Source organism: Anthonomus grandis, chromosome 9 (assembly GCF_022605725.1).
Source record: "Anthonomus grandis grandis chromosome 9, icAntGran1.3, whole genome shotgun sequence".
Lineage (NCBI taxonomy): Eukaryota > Metazoa > Arthropoda > Insecta > Coleoptera > Curculionidae > Anthonomus > Anthonomus grandis.
In genome coordinates, this window is record NC_065554.1 from 10,768,676 (window position 1) to 10,789,218 (window position 20,543).

Sequence of the window (20,543 nt, forward strand, 5' to 3'; positions counted from 1 at the left end):
TGTTTTGGCATATTTTTTCTTGCATATCCACAAGTTTCAATTAGAAGCGCTGAGGATGATTTAGATTTCTTATTATTCAATTCAAAAAATATTAGCCAATCATTAAATGCATCCATACAAGTTCGCCAAAGTTCAGGCTTTTAAACAACAAGACTATCAGAGAAGAATTCTGTGAAAACATTTTGATCCATATTGACCTTCTAAGAAAAATAATTTGGACCGACGAAGCAAAATTTCCCAGAGAGGGAATTTTCAATAGAAGAAATAATCATTTGGGCATGATTCACATGGGCTGATTTAAATCCGCAGGCGAAAAAAGAAATGGGTTTTCAAGAAAAATTTAGTTTTAATGTATTTTTTCTCTTAAAAGATAATCGAGGGAAATTTTTAATTTATGATGAACCACTAAATTAGGAGCCCCGCCTCACTGTGGAGACAGTGTAAAAAGAGAACTGAAGAGAAAAGTGAAAGAAGAGAACTGAGACATATTTGATGCTAGATGGTTTAGCCGTAAGGGTCCATGGGTTTGGCCGTCCAAGGTTTGGCCGGGGACTTCAGATCTGACGATCTGAAGTCCCTTGATTTTTACTTGCGGGATAATAAATAGGAAAGGGTGTATGGAACACTAGTAAACAGTAAAGAAGAGAAATGTCAGCGCGTTATTACCTGTTTTAAAGAGCTAGTTGAAAGCGAAATTAGAAGAGCGACGAATATATCCACCAGAAAACGATTTTATAAATGTCTAGAAAATCAATTTTTTTTCAAGCAATAGTTATCTAAGCAAATTTATTTAATAACGTAGTACAGACGCGACATAGATAAAACTAAATAAATATTAAATTAAATTATGAGACAGTTTTGGTTAGTGGTAAAACTGTCTCGTAATTTAAGCATCACACCAAAGGTTCATATCACGGTCAACGGAACAGAACTTGTATTTTAAGGTTAGTACTAAAATTAGATTAATTATTGCCGATGTTTGGTTTCTAAAGTCTTGCAAACGCCTTTCAGTTTTTCCAAAGTTTATTGATGTATCTTTGAAAAGTAAATCTCAATTTGCCAAAAAGGCTAAAGTTTTTGCTAAGCAAAAATGGCTAAATTTTTGAAATCAAACATTTATATAGTAAACGTAGCATTTTAGAATTAAAAGCATACACACTTTTCAAAAAACTTACTTTTAGACAAACTTATTTAGAGTATCAAGCATGGAGCAATTTTCAAAGAAATATGTATGAGGTTATTAACCACAAATACATTAGCAAATTTTCTTCACTAAACAAAAAACTAAAAAAGTTAGTAAGTGCGAAGGATAAACCACAAAAGGAAAAACCCATTAATATCGTTGAAAATCAATTCTCTCAGTCATTTAATGAGAAAAAGCTTGATGTTCTCAATAAGGGTCTAAACTTTGCACCAGTTTCAAATTGCAAAAACAACCTGGAGGAGATTGTAGTAAGTGTTGAATCATTAATTCAGTACTTGCCAGAATCTTTGAAAGGTTTTGCTAGAGAAACGATTCGCAACCAAATTACAAAGAATCTTACTAAATCAAAAAACACATCGGGTTCTAATATTATTAAACGACTGAGAGAAAAAGATTGTTTCTATTTAAAAGCTGATAAGGGAAACAAAGTTGTTATTTTAGACACACCAGACTATTTTAAACGAGTTGATGATCCTATTGAAAATGCCCCATATAAAAAGATTTTTAAAAACCCTTTATCATAAATGATTTCGCAGGTTAAGACAGCATTAAATGACTGCAAAAACCTTCTTTCCTCTTCCAAGAAATTCAAGTTACAACGCAGTTTTAATCTTCTCCCGAAGATGCTAACATCGTTAGCGAAACACGTGTCGAGAGTAAAAATAAAGAGTTTTGGTTAGTGCTAAAACTGTCTCGTAATTTGAGCATAACACCAAAGGTTCCAACCATAGGACTAAATAAATATTCATCATATCAACACTTATTCTAACAAAAAATTCTAAGTAGAAACGAAATCTCGGAGTAATTTGGTATTCACGTGTTAAGTAGAAAGCATTTACTTGATGAAAGTGTTTATGGAAAAGTTGCTGTTAAGTCTTTTTAATAATAGGCTGTTTAAAGTTTCGTAAAGGGATAGAGAAAACAATTATTCACTATTTGGAGATATTTTTTTAGATCTGGAACAAGAACAATTTATTTAAGTGCAGGGAAAATAGATCGATTCCAATGTAAATAAATATTAAAAATTATATTGCTAAAATTTGGACAATGCTAAAATTAGGACAATGATAGGAAATATGCATCCAAGTCAAATATTGGTTTGCTGAGCAAATCATAATTGTAATGGCCATCCCAATCACCAGACTTAAACCCTACTGAACATGTTTGGGACGTGTTAAATCTCCGTATCCGAAAGCACTCCGTTATATAAAAAGTAACGACTGTTTAACTCTGTTTTTCTTAAAAACTGGGTGTGTACTCTGAGTATGCCTCTGGATCACCTTTTCAATCTTTGCTTGATATCAAGCAAATTTCCTGAATATTAGAAGGTAAGTTTTTGTTATTTTTTATAATTGGTGTTAAAAACACTAATTCATAAAAATGGCTTGAGGCTGTTTGATAAGCAATCAAATCAGTGATCATCAGCATGGTTTTTCTCAGAGTAGGTCGATCTCCGCTGCCTCACTTGTTGACTTATCACTATGATTTGATCCGATGTTCTGATAGGCCTGTACAGGTTCATAGTGTATACAGACTTTTCAAAGACCTTTGATAGGGTTGGTCATGATCATCTGGTTGGGGCTATGGGCCTTGGAGAGACTTTGGTCGAATTTTGTCATAGTTTTTTGACTAGTCACACACAGTTAGCCAAAATAAATAATGGTATTGAAGTATCTTCAGGTATGCCTTAGGGTTCGCATATTGACCTCGTCTTTTTTAACTTGTCCAAAACAGATTTAAGTGACGTAATTGTTTATTCAAAGCATCTTGCTTTTGCTGACGATTTTAAACTGTATAAACCCATTGAGTCATATCTTGATGCTGAGTTACTTCAATTGGACTTAAATAGTATTGCTGAATGGTGTAATAGCAATAGTCTAAAACTGAATGAAAATAAGTGTGTATGTGTTTTGTTTGGTCGATCTAAGAAAATTATTAATTATCAATACATCATCAACAATAATGAACTTAGGCCAGTTGATACAGTTAAAAAAATCTTTAACTGTAAACTGTTCAACTTTTTTATCGTATGTACATTTGGAATATTATTAACAGGAGTATGCGTATTCTTGGTTATCACTAGAAACAGTGTACATTTTTCACCTTACAGTTTCAAACTACTTTATTGCTCTGTGGTTCGTTCCTTGCTTGAGTATGCTTTTGTAATTTGGTCCCCTTATTATGATTGTCTTATTGAACGCCTTGAGGCTGTACAGAGAATATTCTTAAGATCCCTTTTTTACAGAGCTGAAGTTAATTTTTTTTGTAATTATTACATCGACTATAATCCTATCAGTATCCGGTTTGATATCCCTAATCTTGAAATTCATTCGGCATCATTCTATGGTTTAAAATTTTGAAAGATCTTGAATGGTTTATATCATTGTCCTATTATCTTGGAAGCCATTCCTTTTAACACCTGTCAAAGAAGGGTCATTATCTCCTATGATTCGTACCTTTTCATTCAAGTATCATTGGAGAATGATTATTATAAAAATTGAAAAATTAACAAGTAATAAATATCTTTAATTAATTGGTGTGCTTTTAACAAAGCGTTAAATTATATCCTTTAAATTTAATTTGGATGGTTACTTCATATAAAATAAAAAAAGAATGAGTAAGAAGTGTTACATTGTATCTCTAGATTCTGTATTAGCTGCTGCAAAAAGGATTTTGAGTTGTTTTAAAAAAGTTAATTAATTTCTTCTAATATATTGAAAATAACCGACAGAAGATTGACGTTGGTCTATTTTTTTTAATCAGTTAAAATTTACTTGGAAAAATTCCTCGACCGAGCAATTTTTTTATATTTTGTTCTGTAGTAAAAAAAATATATAAAATTAAATACAATAATACTTTAGTTTTAATTTGGTAATACTTTACAGTCAGTATTTCGCAAGTGTCTAATCATTTGGCAGCCTCATTTAATAACTAAAATGGTTATGCCATAACTTTTTATTATTACTCTCTCCATCTAACATATTTAAGTCACGACAAAAAGCAATTCCTAAGTGTACTCGAATGAACTCGAACTTTTACTTATCACAACATCCTTTTTAATAACAATAATTAATATATAACAAGCTTTCACTATATAGTTATAAATATAAACGAAAAGGCATAGTAGGTAACACCTTTAACAATACTCGTGGCTTTTTATATGCTCGGCATAAGATCATAAATCATTTGCATAAAGACATCTTTGAACGTACTTTGCAAAATTTAAAAACAAATATTGGATCTTTGGTTTGTTTATAAGAGCTGCAACAGTTGGCTATATCATATTAACACTATCTATTATGATGTTTTACGACTAATTTGCGAAAAACTTGTTTGAGTGGCATGATGATGAGTCCAACCCTCTCATGAATGGATTTTTGTAAAAGGCTTAAAAACAATTATAGACACACATGTTGATGTAAAACTTTCGATTTCTTGTACTTTCTCGTAGAGTTACGTAATAATACTAGACCATCATTTTTCCAGTGCTAGTCGTCTGTATCTTTACAGATAATGCTTATCGCTGTAAAGAAGAATGTATGATGGTAATGATATAAAGTATAAATCTCATTTCCGGAGTTTATATATTTTCTTTTTAGTTAACAATGATTTGGCTTTCCGGAATGTGTATTAGTCAATTAGCCCCCAAGGATTTTCATATATCCGGCCATCAAACAATTTCGATTTCGATCAACAAATTAATATGTGCCAGACGCATCAATGTGTATAAGATGGTTTGAGGCTATTTTTTATTGATGATAATTTGGCGTACATTTTCAGAATGGAAATGTTAATGCAAAAGCAATTTCAGCGAACGATTAATGTCATGTAATTATTTTATAATTGACTTTTGCTGCAATGGTTTTTATATATTTGTTTGATATAAATCATGGGAGTTCCCCATGGTAACATCCGGGGTTCAAACAAGTACCACAATAAACCTGACACAAAGCGCAAACAATAATAATTATTAAAAATATACGTGAGCATAACTGCTGCTGTTATTTAGAACAGACTGCGTTTATATGGAAGAAATGCGTCAGAATATTATTTCATTATCGTCTTTAGCATACTAATGACTAAGATTTTTCAAAATGATACTGAATTGTTTTAATTATATGAATCACTCTTACCAACTGTGCTATCGGCAATTTTTATTAAAGAGACCGCAGAAAATTACAGATATAGTCTGTATAAGTGGGTTTTTCATATTAATTTTTAATGCCTTTTCCGATATTTATGCAGAAAAATAAAAAAAACTTGTTTCAGTGCACTAGAATAATTTTTAAATTTGTAGATATGGTAATTGATCTTTTAGAATCGACTATTTATCTAAAATTAAATTTTATACATCAAAAAATTGAATTATTATTTGTTTACTTCTAATATCTGACGTACAGGGTGGTCCAGTTTAAACGTCATTAATTTTAATACGTGATAGAGAATTTAAAAAGATATAGACTTTTTAAACTCTCTATCACGTATTAAAATTAATGACGTTTAAACTGAACCACCCTGTATATATTTTCTGTTTATGACAACATGCAAAGATTTAAAATAAATATTGCAATGAAGATATACAGAGTGTTACAAATTCGTATTCTTCTCGGTACGAATAAGAGATACGAGGACGATTAATTTTGCACATTAATAAATTCTAAAATAATTAAAATTTTACAATATGGTTTCTATTTTTTCTTGGAATTATTTAAAGAGAAATTTTAAAATAATTGACAATTTATCATTGCTAATTTTTCTCCAAAAATACCGGCTTTACGTCGCCATTATCAACTGTTTCTTTTTAATTGCTGGTGCTTTTTATTTAATTTTTTGTGGCTTTTGAGAGAATCCATAAAGGTAAAAAGGTACAATGAGGTGCGTTACAACTATCAATATGAAAGAATATTAAAATACATAGAAAAAAAATAACATAAAGTTAGTGACACAAGTCTAATGAAAGAAGTAAAATAATTAACCTATAATTAAGAAATGTATTCAAACAAAAAAGTATATATAGGTAAATAAATTAGTTGTTATTTATAGCATTTAGTATATTATCCCAAAAAAAAAATTAAATAATAACTAGAGTCGTATTTAAATTACTAAAGTTGATAATGACTATCAAAGCAGAAACGTCGGATCTCAAATGGTTTTTCTGTCTTATTTCGGAAGTGTTCGGAATTATTTAAATTTCAAAACGATATTTTATTACGTAGTAATACATATTAACTTAAACCGACCTCCTTAGACAGCGTCCATGAATTCTTAACACCCTGTATAAGTGTGCACAATATAACTGCATGCATTTACCTTATCTTCCATGAAATCCCCCTCAATATTTCGAAATCGCCCATCATATTCCTCAATATCATCTCCAAAATGTTTAGTCAGCAATGCCATCCAAAACAGCACATCTTCCCTTGAGTCCTTCATAACGTTCTGTGAATTTCTAGATAAATCTGATGGCACCAGTTCTTCCACAATTCCCTCTTCAAATATACTACTTATTCTCGATTCTTTGGCATAACTTAAAGGTAAACTACATTTTTCTAAAGCAAAGTTATCACAAGCGACACAAGTCGCATCAGAGAGCCTCTTGAGGTTTTTTCTCAACTCGTTAATATTAACATAAGTAGGTTGTTCAAAATTATCTTCTTTAAAGCTATGACACCTTCTAACTCCTGGTACTTTATCAGTGATATTAACAGGAGCAGAAAACCTATTTTCAACTTGGAAATTATAGCTTTTGCCTTTTGGTAAAGGAATGCTTTTAATTTCCTGAGGAAGATTTGGTTCAGATTCTTCTAAAAACGCATTAGAATTTTTATTTCTTATAGCAACATGCTCCTTGCTCATGTAGTTGAAGCTACTAGACCTTTCAGCATACTGAACAGTCTTGGTCTCTTGAACCGCACGAATTTGCTCAATAATTTTCGAATCTATTGAGGAACAATCAGACATTTGGTCTTCTTGGCATAAAACAGATTCAAATTCTTCACTTTCTGAACTTTCACTGTTCACATCCACTGCTTCAAGAACATTCTCCAAGTATTGAATTGTTGAAGTCACTTCTTGTTCAAACTTTAACGAATCTGTTGAAGTGTGAGAGAGCGATTGAACCAGATTCTCGTATATTGATTCTGATTGATTACTGGTAGAAGCCGGTCTTACTGGAAGGTTTTCATATATGTTAGAATCATCATATGATACTTGTGAATCTGTCAGACTACTTGCATTAGAAGTTCTTAAAGGCAGGTTCATATAAATCGGCTCACTCTCTGATTGTTTGTTGCTATATGACCCTTTACTGAGTCTTGGAGTTGCTACAGGTTTTTTTCCTTTTGAAACTATAGGTTTCTTCGGGATTCTTCTATCTAAACCTGAAAAATTTAGATTTTCAGCCTGTGGGGCATAAGATTGTAGACATATAGGCCATAATAAATCCAGAGGTAAGAAATTGATGTTATATAGGATGTTCGGTAAAAATGTGTCAACAATTTTAATGTATAGAGAAGACCATAAAATAACGCTAATTTATTTACTAATTCAGTTATAAAGTCCCACAAATTGGAACGAAGACTAATGTATCAAGGGAGTCAAGAACGAACTTGCTGGCACAAAAATTTGGCATTAATTATAACTCATTGTTATAATGTATATAAGTGTTATATAACTGCAGGCTATATACTTAAAATAAATAACAGAGTTAAGTCACACTTTAGTAATAAAACTAAATCACCCATAACATGACAATTAGTCATTTTTAAGGTTGGGGAAAGGAGACTAAAGCAATTTTAACGCTCCTTAACAGGCCCCTGCTTCCTTAAAATATGTGTTTAGTTCTTTTATGATTTGAAAAAATTAGTTCTAAGATAACATTAAGTTGATCATCAAGATGGTCTTTCTTCGTTATAAACCCGATCTAACATCCCAATTTTGATTACTGTTGCCAACATAATTTTTCATAATGAAATTCTAATTTATCATTTAGAACGTGGGCTATCATTTAGAACCCATGGCTTCTCAAGCTAGGATGGCCTAGCTTGAGAAGCCATATGTTTCCAGCTACACTGAGTTGATACAATTATTTCTTATTTCTCACAAGCCACTTGATTCTTTTTCCATTTAAATATTCTATATAGTTTTTTCTAGATATACTTTATCTACGAGGCTTTTTCTTTCATTCCAAATAGTTGGAGATGTTTTATCACGCAGCTACAGTTTATAATCGTCTAGGAAATTGTTGTGATTAAAATTTTGGTCAGGAAATCTATTAGGAAAATGCTAAAGGTGTTCAGTACACCAGTAATCGCAATTAACTAAGAATATCCTGTTTACTTATTTGGGAACTAAACCATACGATATATTATGGTATTTCCAACATAATTTAGTATGTTAACTCTACCAGAGAATATCAAGGTACACTTATCTACGCATGATTTTTACTTTTGTCATCGTGGGCAAACTCACTCAACTGACACTTGTTACAAAATAATTGCATAAAGTAACTGAAAAAGCATGTTCTTTATTTGCTTCACTGAAGCGTCAAACTGTTTTAACATAACCTGCATAGTTTTCTAAGGAACTTATAGAGCTTATAAAAATAAAGAAAACATATCTGTCTGATTTATTATTTAAACGCAAGAATAGCAATCTTTCTTCGTAAAATCTTAGATTTTTCTAAATTATCCAAATGGAACTCACATTTCGTTGAAAAAGAACAGAATGAAGTATTTTATGTTTACCTCTTTCAATTTTCTCAACTTCTTAAGTCGCAATTTATTTCCCATAGATTTAAAGTACCTTATTTACTATGATCGTATTGTCTAGATATATCTGAAAATGAAAAACTAGATAGAGTCATTTCGAACATTAAAAGGACATCCTAAATGTAACGGGCGATTTCAATGCCAAAATAGGGAATACAAAGAACGATGACCACATAAGAAACATTGTAGGAAAGTATGAACTGGGTGAAAGGAATCAGTGCGGTAAACGACTTATTCAGTTATGCGCAGATAATAATATGACCGTCTCAAACACAATGATGAACAACAATAACATGGACATCACTTTCAGGCCTATATAAAAACTAGATAGACTATACTCTTATAAGAAAGCATTGGCGGACATCAGTCACAAACCCTTGTGCTCAATATGCGATGCTGACCACAAACTTCTAAAGTCCAGCCTTACCATAAACTAAAAACTTTGACTCTTTTCAGGCCTAGTCGAAGATTACCGACATCCGAAGAGAGAGTTTTCCAGGAAACACTGCAAACAGTCTTGCGCTGACTGAAGAGACTCAAATCAAATGTGAGAAGCGATCAAAACATGGATCGTTGCTGGTGTGAATAAAACCACGAATTCAAAACTAATAATGGAAAAACACTAGATGACGGAAAGAACAATCGGCTTAATAGATAGTCGGAGGAGATAATCCTTGCCAAAGCTATTACCCTGGAGAATAACGAGGCTCTAAAATTGATAAGGTAGAAAAAGAGTCCTCATTCTTAATGGCGGAAGTAGTAACTTGCGGACGGTGGCATACCCGCCGAACCAATAAAACCTATTAGAAAGATTGGTGTTGAAGCAATTTTAGAATTTTAGAACTGCAGAAACTAAAGAACAGTAGCGCTTATGTAAGCCTAATTCTGCTTCATCTCATAAACAATCGTTTAAAACCTTTTTTACTTCAACAGACTAACAAATACGGAATATAGGACAAATAATAGAAAAAGTGTCGACTACAGCAAGGCATTTGACTGTGTAAAATGGAAGAGTTTGTGGCCTATCTTGGAAAACATGGAAAGAGCAAAACATATGATTCTCTACAACAGTTGCGGGAAGGTGAAAGTCAACAACTTTTAGTCTAAAGTACTGTGTAAGGCAGTGCTGTATTGTTACTAATACTCTTCCATATATACGGAGAGTATATAAGTACTGCAAGCCTGGCGAGCGGAATTACCCATAGGAGGAAAAAGAATTACTAACCTCAGATTTACAGGTGACACCTTGATACTAGCTCGTTCGGAAGAAGATCTCACGGAAATTATGACAAAGTTGGATCAGCAGAAAGTTTAACCATCTATCAGACAGGGAAACTAGTTTATAGCTATAAAAAAGCAAATTATAAAAAGTGCCTGACGCATGGGAAGAAAATAAGATCATTGGGGTAAGTTGGTTTTGATTATTTTGTGAATGAAATCCTGAATTATCCGTTTGAACTACCCCAGGCTACTAGCTTAGCACAATCGACAACATTTAATAAACATACAGTAGATAATTTTATTCCAATTACAAAAAAATATTAGATGAAGCAAACTTTCAACGACACCAAATATGGAACGCAGATAAAAATTATTGTTCTACAGTTCACAACCCGCCAAAAATCCTTTCCACAAAAGGTGCAAACAAATTGGAACCATGACATCTGGATAGCGTGGATTCAATGTCACAATAATTGCAGCCGTAAATCGAGTAGGTACCACCGATGTTTGTGTTCCCCAGTGTTCACCTAACATATGTTAAAAGAGCTTCACCTGGCTTAGTAGGGGCAGCTAATGGTCAATGAAGTCGCGTTGGTCAAACGAAGATAGTTTCCTCAAGTTTATAGAGCATTTCATAGAACACGCAAAGCCCACTTTGGAACAGCATCATTTGCTAATTTTTGATTAATCACGAACATATTTCCATTAAGTTGATTAATAAAGCTAAAGAAGTTAATCTTAGATTGCTAACAATATCTCCTCATACAAGCCATAAATGTCAGATTCTTGAGCGCTCTGTATTTGGTCAAAAAAGAACATGCCAATGTTAGATAGCTCGATGGTTTTGAAGTGATTGAGAAATTCAATTATTTAGGATCACTTATCGCAAACAAAGGCGGCTGTGACGGAGAAATCAAACGCAGATTGGCCATAGCACGTAACTCAACAAGAAAACTAATTCGAATATGGAAAGACTCAAAAAAATAAAATTATTATACTCCTTGATCTTTCCTATTGCCAGATATGCGTCTGAGACCTGGCCTTGAAAAATGGCCAATTAAAAAATAGTAGATGCTTTTGAAATTTGGGCCTACAGAAGAATGCTACGAATATCAGATACAGTCATATCAACCAGCATAAGCCAATCATACGAATGGACTCCTCATTCAGCTTCTCTTACAGCTCAACAGGGAAGGATGGAGTACTACGATCCTAGCAATTGAGGCTTGATGTCACCATACTCTGTCGAGAGTAACAGGACACAGAGGGAGAGATGATCATAATACTCTGCAAACATTCACAAATGGAGTCAATTTACTAGAACCTTGTATTTCTAGAATGGCTCGTGTAGAGGTTTTGAACTGATTTACTTGGTGGAAAGTGTAAGAGTGATTAAATAAAGTTTGTTCAAGATTTCCATATTTAACATTAAACTATTTAAAACATCAAGATAGCTGTTCTTGATATAAGGACCTTAATATTATTTTTCTGATTTTAAGCTCCTGTCTAATCAGAATCTACAGAGCCTCCATTGGCCACGAAACACTTCTAGAATTTACAGGGCTTAATCGCCCAATTGAACGGATTTTCAAAGAAAAGTTTTTTTATCATCGACGAAAATCAACGGGAGAATTCGGTGGATTAAGTATTGCCTTAGTATTTTTTCTTGATTGGACTATTTAATATTTTCTTTAGAGATGATTCTTATAATACGTGTTCATTGCACAGAATAGATAGTAAGATGGATACATTTATTTATACGGATATACTGCAAAATGTCTTTGAGCCATATTGTGAAGAAGTTACACCAATAATATATAGACATTTCGACAACTCGAAAGTGGAAAAATTCATAAAAACATCCGCGTTTCATTCTGGTTCGTCTGAATCTTTGGGAAATTCTCGGTAGAAAGAAATGGTGATCAAAATTATAAAAAAATTAAAGATTGAAGCGAGAGAAAGAAAGAAAGAAAGAAAGAACGTGGCTATAACGAGAATGGAAAAAATATTGCGCAAGAAACCATCAAGTACCTAATCCGGTCTATTCCAAAGAGATGCCAGATAATTGATAAATCTTACTATAATTTTGCTCAGTAATTTACTCTTTAGAAACCTAGAAACGAAGAGCATTTTTTTCAATCTATACTTCCACTTTGATTATTGGAATAATATTACAATAGCTTGCCTACCCAGATTAGCAATTATTGTATCTTCTGGCCTAATTGGGTATTTATTTGTTTAGATTTAGGTGGCAATAATAAAAGAGTTAGTTGTTAATCATTGAATGTGGTGTTAAAATGTGGATTACTCATTTATTTCTAGAATATGTTCTACTTTATTATCTTTAATTTATGTAACATAGATTAGAAAGAATTTATAAAAGTGAATGTCTTTTCATTTGGGGACTTATAACTTCTGACATGCCACTATAATCAAGTTCCACGCGGGTGGAGCCGCGGGTTTAGACTAGTTTATTAATAATTCGAAAACAGACAAAACATAGATATTGACTATACAGGGTGTCTCAGATAAAATGATATACGTAGGGATTTCGTAAACGGTAAGAGATATAGTGATGCGATATTAATATCCACGATATCTACAGCGATTTTCAAAATATCAGGCTAAATCTAGAAATTAGGTTTTTAAAAAACCTGCAATATCGTTGCCATCTTAACTCCGATTTTAATAAAATTTGGTAGTTTTGGGTTATCTACTATGACCAATCGATTGACGTTAACGATATTTTTCGAGGCATTTTAGTTTTTTGCAAACATAGTCAACTTTGTTATTTCTTAGGGACACCATATTGGATTTATATGTCATTAAATAGCACGTAAAAAGACTTTTTCAACCATGTATAACAACCCTATCTTGATATGGTGAAAAATATAAATTTATTCAAAAAAACATTTTTTCACTTAGTTGAAAAAACAAGAAAGCCATTTTAAACAACAGTTATTTCTAACAACGATAAATGAAATTAAACAAATAACAATCAACAATTAACCAAAATAAAATTAGTTAATAAAGTATTCAAAAAGACCTCCAGTTTTGTAAATACACAATGTACACCTCTCAATAATAGCCAAACAAGCATTTTTGACAATGTGTCGTGGCATTTCTTGAATTGCTTGTCGAACGGCTGCTTCAAGTTCTTCTACTGTAGTACGATTAGTATAATACACTTTATCTTTTAGGAATCCATACACAGTAGTCAAGGGGCATCAAATCAGGTGAGCGGGCAGGCCAAACAATACGACCTCAATTTCTTATCCAATTATTTCCATATTGTTCATTTAGGTAATTAGAAATAATTGCAGAATTGTGTGCAGGGGTACCATCTTGTTGGAACCATATGTTGGCTATGTCATGAAGAGTCAACTCTTCATGACATAGCCAATCTAGCCATCTTGGTCCTGTTAAGTTGTCATTAACAATGTTTGTTAAATAAAACATGTCCATTTAAAATACCTATCCAAACATTAAATCCGCATCTTGTTTGATGGTGAACTTCGAGGTTTCTAAATGGATTTTCAGTGACCCAATAAATATTATTCTATTAAAGACACAATAATTTGTAAACTTATTTTCGTCCGACCACAACACTTTTAAAGGAAATCTAGGAGATTCCTGGCATTATCTGAGGAACTAATTGCAAAATACTGACCGTCTGGGCTCTCTTGGGCGGTAGTTTTAGATACTTCCACATTATTAAAGAGAGTTTATCACAAAAACGAAATTGTTTACGTATTTTAAAACACTTGGCTAACATAAATCTTAATAAAATAAACCAAAAAATATTGATGGAGCGATGGCATAGCCATGACAACAATCCCGACATTTAAGCCAACTAAGTGAAAAAATGTTTTTTTTTTATAAATTTGTTTTCCGCCATCTAAAGTACATACCATATACATGGTTGAAAAGGTCTTTCTACGTGCTATTTAATGACGTATAAATCCAATATGGCGTCCATGAGAAATAACAAAGTTGACTGTGGTTCGAAAAAATCTAAAATGCCTAGAAAAATATCGTTAACGTCAATCGATTGGTTCATTTTTTGAGAACGTCCCAGCGATGAGTAGATTTCGTAAAGAGAGTGCATATTCATTGAACTATGCCAAAAAACTCCCACTAAATTAAACAAAACATGGAATAAAATTAGCTGGTTAATTTATACTTAATATTCCTATTGATTATCATATGCAATCGTGTATATTTAAACCCTTTTCAGCTTTTCTAGAATAAAATTTATCATGCTATTCTCTTTGATAGGAATGAAATCAATGAATAATTCCTTGATTTTCACAGATTTTTTTTCACTTTTAATGATTTCAAATATTTGCTCTTCACGGCGTAATATCGAAAGAAATGCTAATGATTTGATAGATTTCCAAATAATAGAATTATTTCATGTTGGATATCATGAGAGAAATATCATAGCGATCTTCGACCTGCACATACTCACTAATATCTACGTCTTCATAATTGGATCGAATTTACTTTCGAGAGTTAGAATTTCATGAGAGCTGAAAAATTTTTATAGAGGATGAAATTCTTAGGCGTGTATCTGAATCCTGGAATGCTGTGGTATGAGCCTGTTAGCTAGTATCTATGTCTAGTAAATTCTAGTAAATTGGAAATCTATTTAGGAGTGTTTAAATATAAACCCTTGTTATTGCTTACCATGAATATTTTTATCTAACATGTCTTATGCTGTCTCGAATTAGGGACAGTAGATAACCCAAAACTACAAAATCTTATTAAAATCCGATTTAAGATGGCGACGATATTGCAGGTTTTCTAAAGACCTAATTCTTAGATTTATCCCGATATTTTGTAAACCTTAGTAGATATCGCGGATCTTAATATCGCATCTGATTAGGTTTGGAATAGCACAACTTTTTCCCCATTTAACCGAAACTATATCTCTACCCTTTACGAAATCCTCATGTATATAATTTTACCTGGGACACTTGTGTAGTACAACAAATTAAGAAGAGAAAAAAAAATCAGTAAAATCCATATTTGTCTTTATACAAATAATATGCATAGTATATTATACAAAGTTTTTATTTCAAAATGTAATGGCTTTAAATTTTGAGGTTTTTTTAAAATAATCCAATCCATTAAAAAAAAATTAATCTACAGTTGCGTATGCCTATTTATCACACCTAGCCCGGTCTTATCTGTGCTGGTCTGCAAATTAAATTAGTATAAATCACTATGACTGGTGCACCTTTTGAGCGCAAACAAAATGAAGTAAGATTTCTCTCGATATCACCGGTATATAAAATTATCTAGATTTATTGTGATTTCTGAAAAGATTTTTAAGACATGCTTACCGAACACCTTGATTACATAAAAAAAAATATATTATTTTTTCATTGATTTTGTGTTAGTTAACTTTCTTTAATTTGATTTATTTTGGCCCTAACTAGCAATATAAGTATATCCTACTTTGTGTCAAACCACCCTGACTAGTAGATCCAGTTTCTTCCATATAAAACGATCCAGAACTTAAATCCGTGCCGCTGACAGCACTGAAGCAACAATCACCCTCACAGGTAGATAAACTCACAAACTCCACCGATTCAAGTGAATTCTGAAACTTATTTTCGCTTTTCTCACTGCTCGCACAGTCCCAAATATTTACGTACCGCCCGTCATCACTATCTTCGCTCGTATTATCGCCACCGCTAGTCATACTTTTCGCATTTGTCGATGATGGTCTATTGTATTCGCGGCACCCGCAATCGTTTTCCGATTCTAAGGTGTCTTCGTAATGTTCGGTACTGAATCTGAGCGTTCTCAACCACGATTTCAGCATAATTTCATTGCTCGACGTCATTTCGGTTTATTAGTCACCACCTTCGCATTTGTAATTTATTAATGAGAGTGTAGTACCTATTTCGACGGGCGCGAGACAGTTTTCGGAAAAGACCGAGTTTTATTTGCTTTATGATTTGATGGTGCTGTGAACAAATAAATAATGAATTACATTTAATTTGACACACAAACTCTATTTCTATATTTATGAATTTGATTGCGGTTATCTCTATACAGGGTGGACATATCTGTACAGTTACTAAATTAACGTCAAATGTTTGAATATGCAATTTTAAGTTGAATACTAGTAAAGGGTGTTCCATTAATGTTATCCTCCGATCATATCTCTTATCATCATTCTCTGATTTAAAATATGAAATACTTTTGCAGTTATTGAAAACCATTTAAATTTCCTTTTCGAGTCTTATCCAGTATATAAAAAGATATCAAAAATGTTTTTTTTAAGAAGGAATTAAGGGTCGTTCGTTTTGAAATGAAAGCCCTGTATATTTTCTATTGTAAAGTTGATGTGATTAAATAATTAAGAAGTCAATAAATTATTTTTTTAAATCTTAGTTTTATTTCCTCTAATGAATATTTAACCAACGTTAAATATCCATCAACTTGAAGGGCACTATTTTATCATTATGTAAATCAAAAAGTGTTTTTTATCACTGTATAAAAATATGTTGGGATAGTTTGGTTACATTTACTAAGGTTACAATGTGTCATAGTTGTTACATTATTAAACTCTATATCTATTGTAAGTATATAAAATCAAATTTTATTTATAATTTTAATCATTGCAATTCTTAATTAAATAAAAATAACTTGCTATTTTTAATAAAGCAAATTATATAATAAAGAATATTAGTTTGTCTTTTTTTAAATAATTCTAATTTTTTTCTTTGGATTTTTATATAACTTTTAGCCGTTCAGCATTTATTTTTATAATTTATGAAATACCTACGAGCCATACTTCAGCCTATACCTTTATAAAATAGAAAAAATATACAAATTTATCAAAAAATTATTTAACATAATAAAAGAAAACTGTAAGACTGTAAGCACGACACTGGCAACTGGCTTATCCATATCAAAGTCTATATATTTCAACAATATACAGGGTGTGCTATTTGCCATGTATGACTATTCCGAAACTATAGGAGATATGAGGGCGGTTAAATTAGAAAAACGTTACCAATTTTGATGCTTATTCTAAATCGTTTTACAGCGTTGCAAAATGTTTTTCAGTTCATGAGTTACAGGGTGATTTATAAAAAATGCCAAATTTTATTTTAATTATCATTTCCAAAACTAGTGATTTTAGAAACTTACTTTTAATTACGAAGTTTTATAATTTCTTGTGCTCTAAAAAACTTCACCTTTAATTTTTTTTTGTGACGTTTGGTATCCTCGCAACGGCTCTCAACTTCTTTTTTTTAAATACGGACCTGCATTTTTTTAACAATTAAAGCATTTTTTATTCCCTTTAAAATGATGTATCTGATTCATACGTTTTCCAACGTTTCGACGTATTAATAGCCATCATCAAGAATTTTTCCTTAATGCGGGCCTGATTTTTTTTAAATTGTAAATTAGTTACTTGTTAGTACAGTAAAAAGTTTATCTTTTTGGTTGTTATTAATTAAATCAAAATAATCATCCATTAATTTCAAAGAGACTTAGATATATGACCAAAGGAAGAGAAAGTATACTCAAAGTCAAAGTCTCACAAATCAAGCGTCCATTTAAAAAGGTTACGCGTTTCGCCGCATTAGGGCATCAGACCTCATCTTAATACAAAAACTAACTACAGTTACTAGTTTTTCTAGTATAAAGACTATTAAAATATATGTACATAATTATGAAATAAATTGTTATTAATTCAAAATGACCACCACTATTTTGTAAGCATTTGCGCGCATTGGTTACAATTTTTCTTTGAATGTTGTTGAATGAGTTGAAATTGTATTGCACGCTTCTTTTATTTTTAAACTTAGATCGCCTAAATTTAGAGAAGTAGTTTGATAAACCTGGTTTTTAAAAATCCCCATATGGAAAAATCCATGGGTGTTATATCAGGCGATCTTGCGGGCCAATTTATAGGACCGTTATTACCAATCGAACAAATATTAACATGAATAAAAACTGCCGCGAAAGCTTGATGACTTCAGCCTGTCAAAAATATGATTTTTGTTTGGTAACCATGACAACTACCGACTTCAACTACTGTGACAGCCAACTAAATTGACTGGATAATGTCAATAAGTATCATAATTTAAAACTACATTTTTTAACATTAAGATTACGGTTCATCGGGTTTTACACAAATAACCACTAGTTTAATAAGCTTAAGCTTTTAATTAATTAAGTTTTAAATCACGTGGAAAAGAATAAAGATTTAGAAGTATTTAAGTTTTTAGCAATTAAAAAAGTCAGATCCGCACTAAGGAAAAATTCCTCATGATGGTTATTAATACGTTGAAACGTTGGGAAATATTTGAATAAGATATGTCATTTTAAAGGGAAAAAAATGCTTTTAAAATAAGTTATAAAAAATGCAGGTCCGTATTTAAAAAAAAAAAGAAAAAAAGGTGAAGTTTTGTAGAGCACAAAAAATTATAAAACTTTGTAATTAAAAGTAAGTTTCTAAAAGCAATAGTTTTGAAAATAATTAAAATTAAATTTAGCGTTTTTTATAAATCACCCTGTAATTCACAAACTAATAAACATTTTGCAACACTGTAAAGAGATTTAGATTATAAAGGATAAGCATTGAAATTGGCAATTCTTTTCTAATTCAACTGCCCTCGTGTCTCCTATAGTTTCGGAAATAGCAATAGTCACACATAGCAAATAGGACACCCTGTATATACAATATATATTTCAAAAATAGTTAAAATATATAGAGTTTGATCATATTATTGAACCCTTACTAGTAACTATAATCCTTATAGTAACTATTGTGCCGAATTTTACGACCCTATTGTATTTGAGGCGATACAGGACGTGTGGATTTAATTTTAGTATAACCGACCTGTTTTATGGTTTTATTCCACATAGAAAAAAAGAAAGACTCACCCTATATTTACTGTACTTTTGAATAAATAATGAGACACTTTGCTCATACGGCAAAAAAAATAGGGTATAGGCGACAAAATAAATGTGTTAAATTTCGTATCAAAATGCTTATATCAGTTATTGTTTCGCTAAGAACATTTTATACCGAAAAAATGACTCATTAAAGTAAACATAGCGATTATGCGATCAAGCGATCCACTGGCAATATAGAGATTTGGATATATCTATGAATATTAAAGTTTTGAATTTTATTTTAATTTATTTATTTAATGTTTTAATTTTTATTGCGTGGATATTCTATTTTTTTAATATAGTTTGGAAAACTGCTTACGAAGAGCAATACTTTCTTACATTCTCAACGTCAGACAGATAGGTATACACTATTGGACAAAAGCTGTTACGAAAATATGATTTTTTTAATTATTAATAATGAAATCGGTATTAGCGAAGATAAAACACGATTTAATTTAAAAATTCATAGTATGATGCTGTAGCAAAATGAGATCGCTTTCAAATGTCAAACAAATTAGTATGTTACAATAATTAGTGTAACTGGCAAAACAGCTTTTTTATTTTTTCCAAAAAAGGAGGTCTATTTCAGGTAAGAATGAAAACATATTTTATATATAAAATCAACCACCCTTTTGTAATATCTGCAAATGGGCTGGTCGAAAAACATTACGTCCAACAGTCACTAAATTGAATATTTATTAAGCTAACTTTACTAGTACCGATTAAGTAATACGGAGAGATAGTAAGAAATCACCAGTCTTTCTACGGAAACTAAAAGATAAAGTTCTGGTAATATGCTAGAAGGCAGCGAATTAAATGCATGAGTTGCTGAATATGTAAAACACGTTTTAAAGAATTCATTGTTGTGTCTTAGTATACAGTACAGACCACCCTAAACCCAACCGAACTCACCGCATGGAAATCAGAAAGAGTATAAAGTTTCGGGTATAGATACTTTGGGAAATCAGTTTGTCACACTTTAAAGACAAAACACAAAGTATATCACCGGTATCTTTCTCTTATAGTAAGCCAGCCGGATTCTTTTAGATGTTGCGATATATGATCAAACTTACGAACACCATCTCGAAACCTCAGGCATGCATTTTGAATATTCTGCAAAGACAAATGATCATCCCGAGTTAAAGAAGGCAGTATAAGTAATATTATAGTAGTACACCTGAACAGAAATGCAGTGTATTATGAAGACCTTAACTGCCTATTGTTTGAAAAGGAACCAGAAACAGTCCGACATGTAATTTGCAATTGCGAGGCCTTGTGGCGCAAAAGGCAACAAATATTTGGGAGAGACACACTGAACCCAGAAGCATTAGGTACCACAGCAGCAAAAGACCTGTAACGGCTGGTACAGGGCAGTGAGGTGCTAGGCTGGGTAGTCTAGATGTATATCGAGGTGAGCACAA

The 20,543-nt window shown here is 31.8% G+C and overlaps 1 protein-coding gene across 3 annotated transcripts in view; it reads right to left on the minus strand.

Moving 5' to 3' along the window:
- The window catches only part of LOC126740816 (uncharacterized), a 166,264-nt gene that overhangs the window by 108,263 nt on the left and 37,458 nt on the right, over nt 1-20,543 (minus strand). The window contains exons 1-2 of one of the 3 annotated variants that reach the window (XM_050447003.1): nt 15,658-16,172; nt 6,515-7,584 (exon numbers count right to left, since the gene is read on the minus strand). The exons of the other annotated variants lie outside the window; for them this stretch is intronic. Coding sequence (XP_050302960.1) covers nt 6,515-7,584; nt 15,658-16,048 — 1,461 coding nt within the window. The 5' untranslated portion in view covers nt 16,049-16,172. Of the gene's footprint in view, nt 1-6,514; nt 7,585-15,657; nt 16,173-20,543 lie in introns of those variants that run through there. 3 annotated transcript variants of the gene reach the window in all.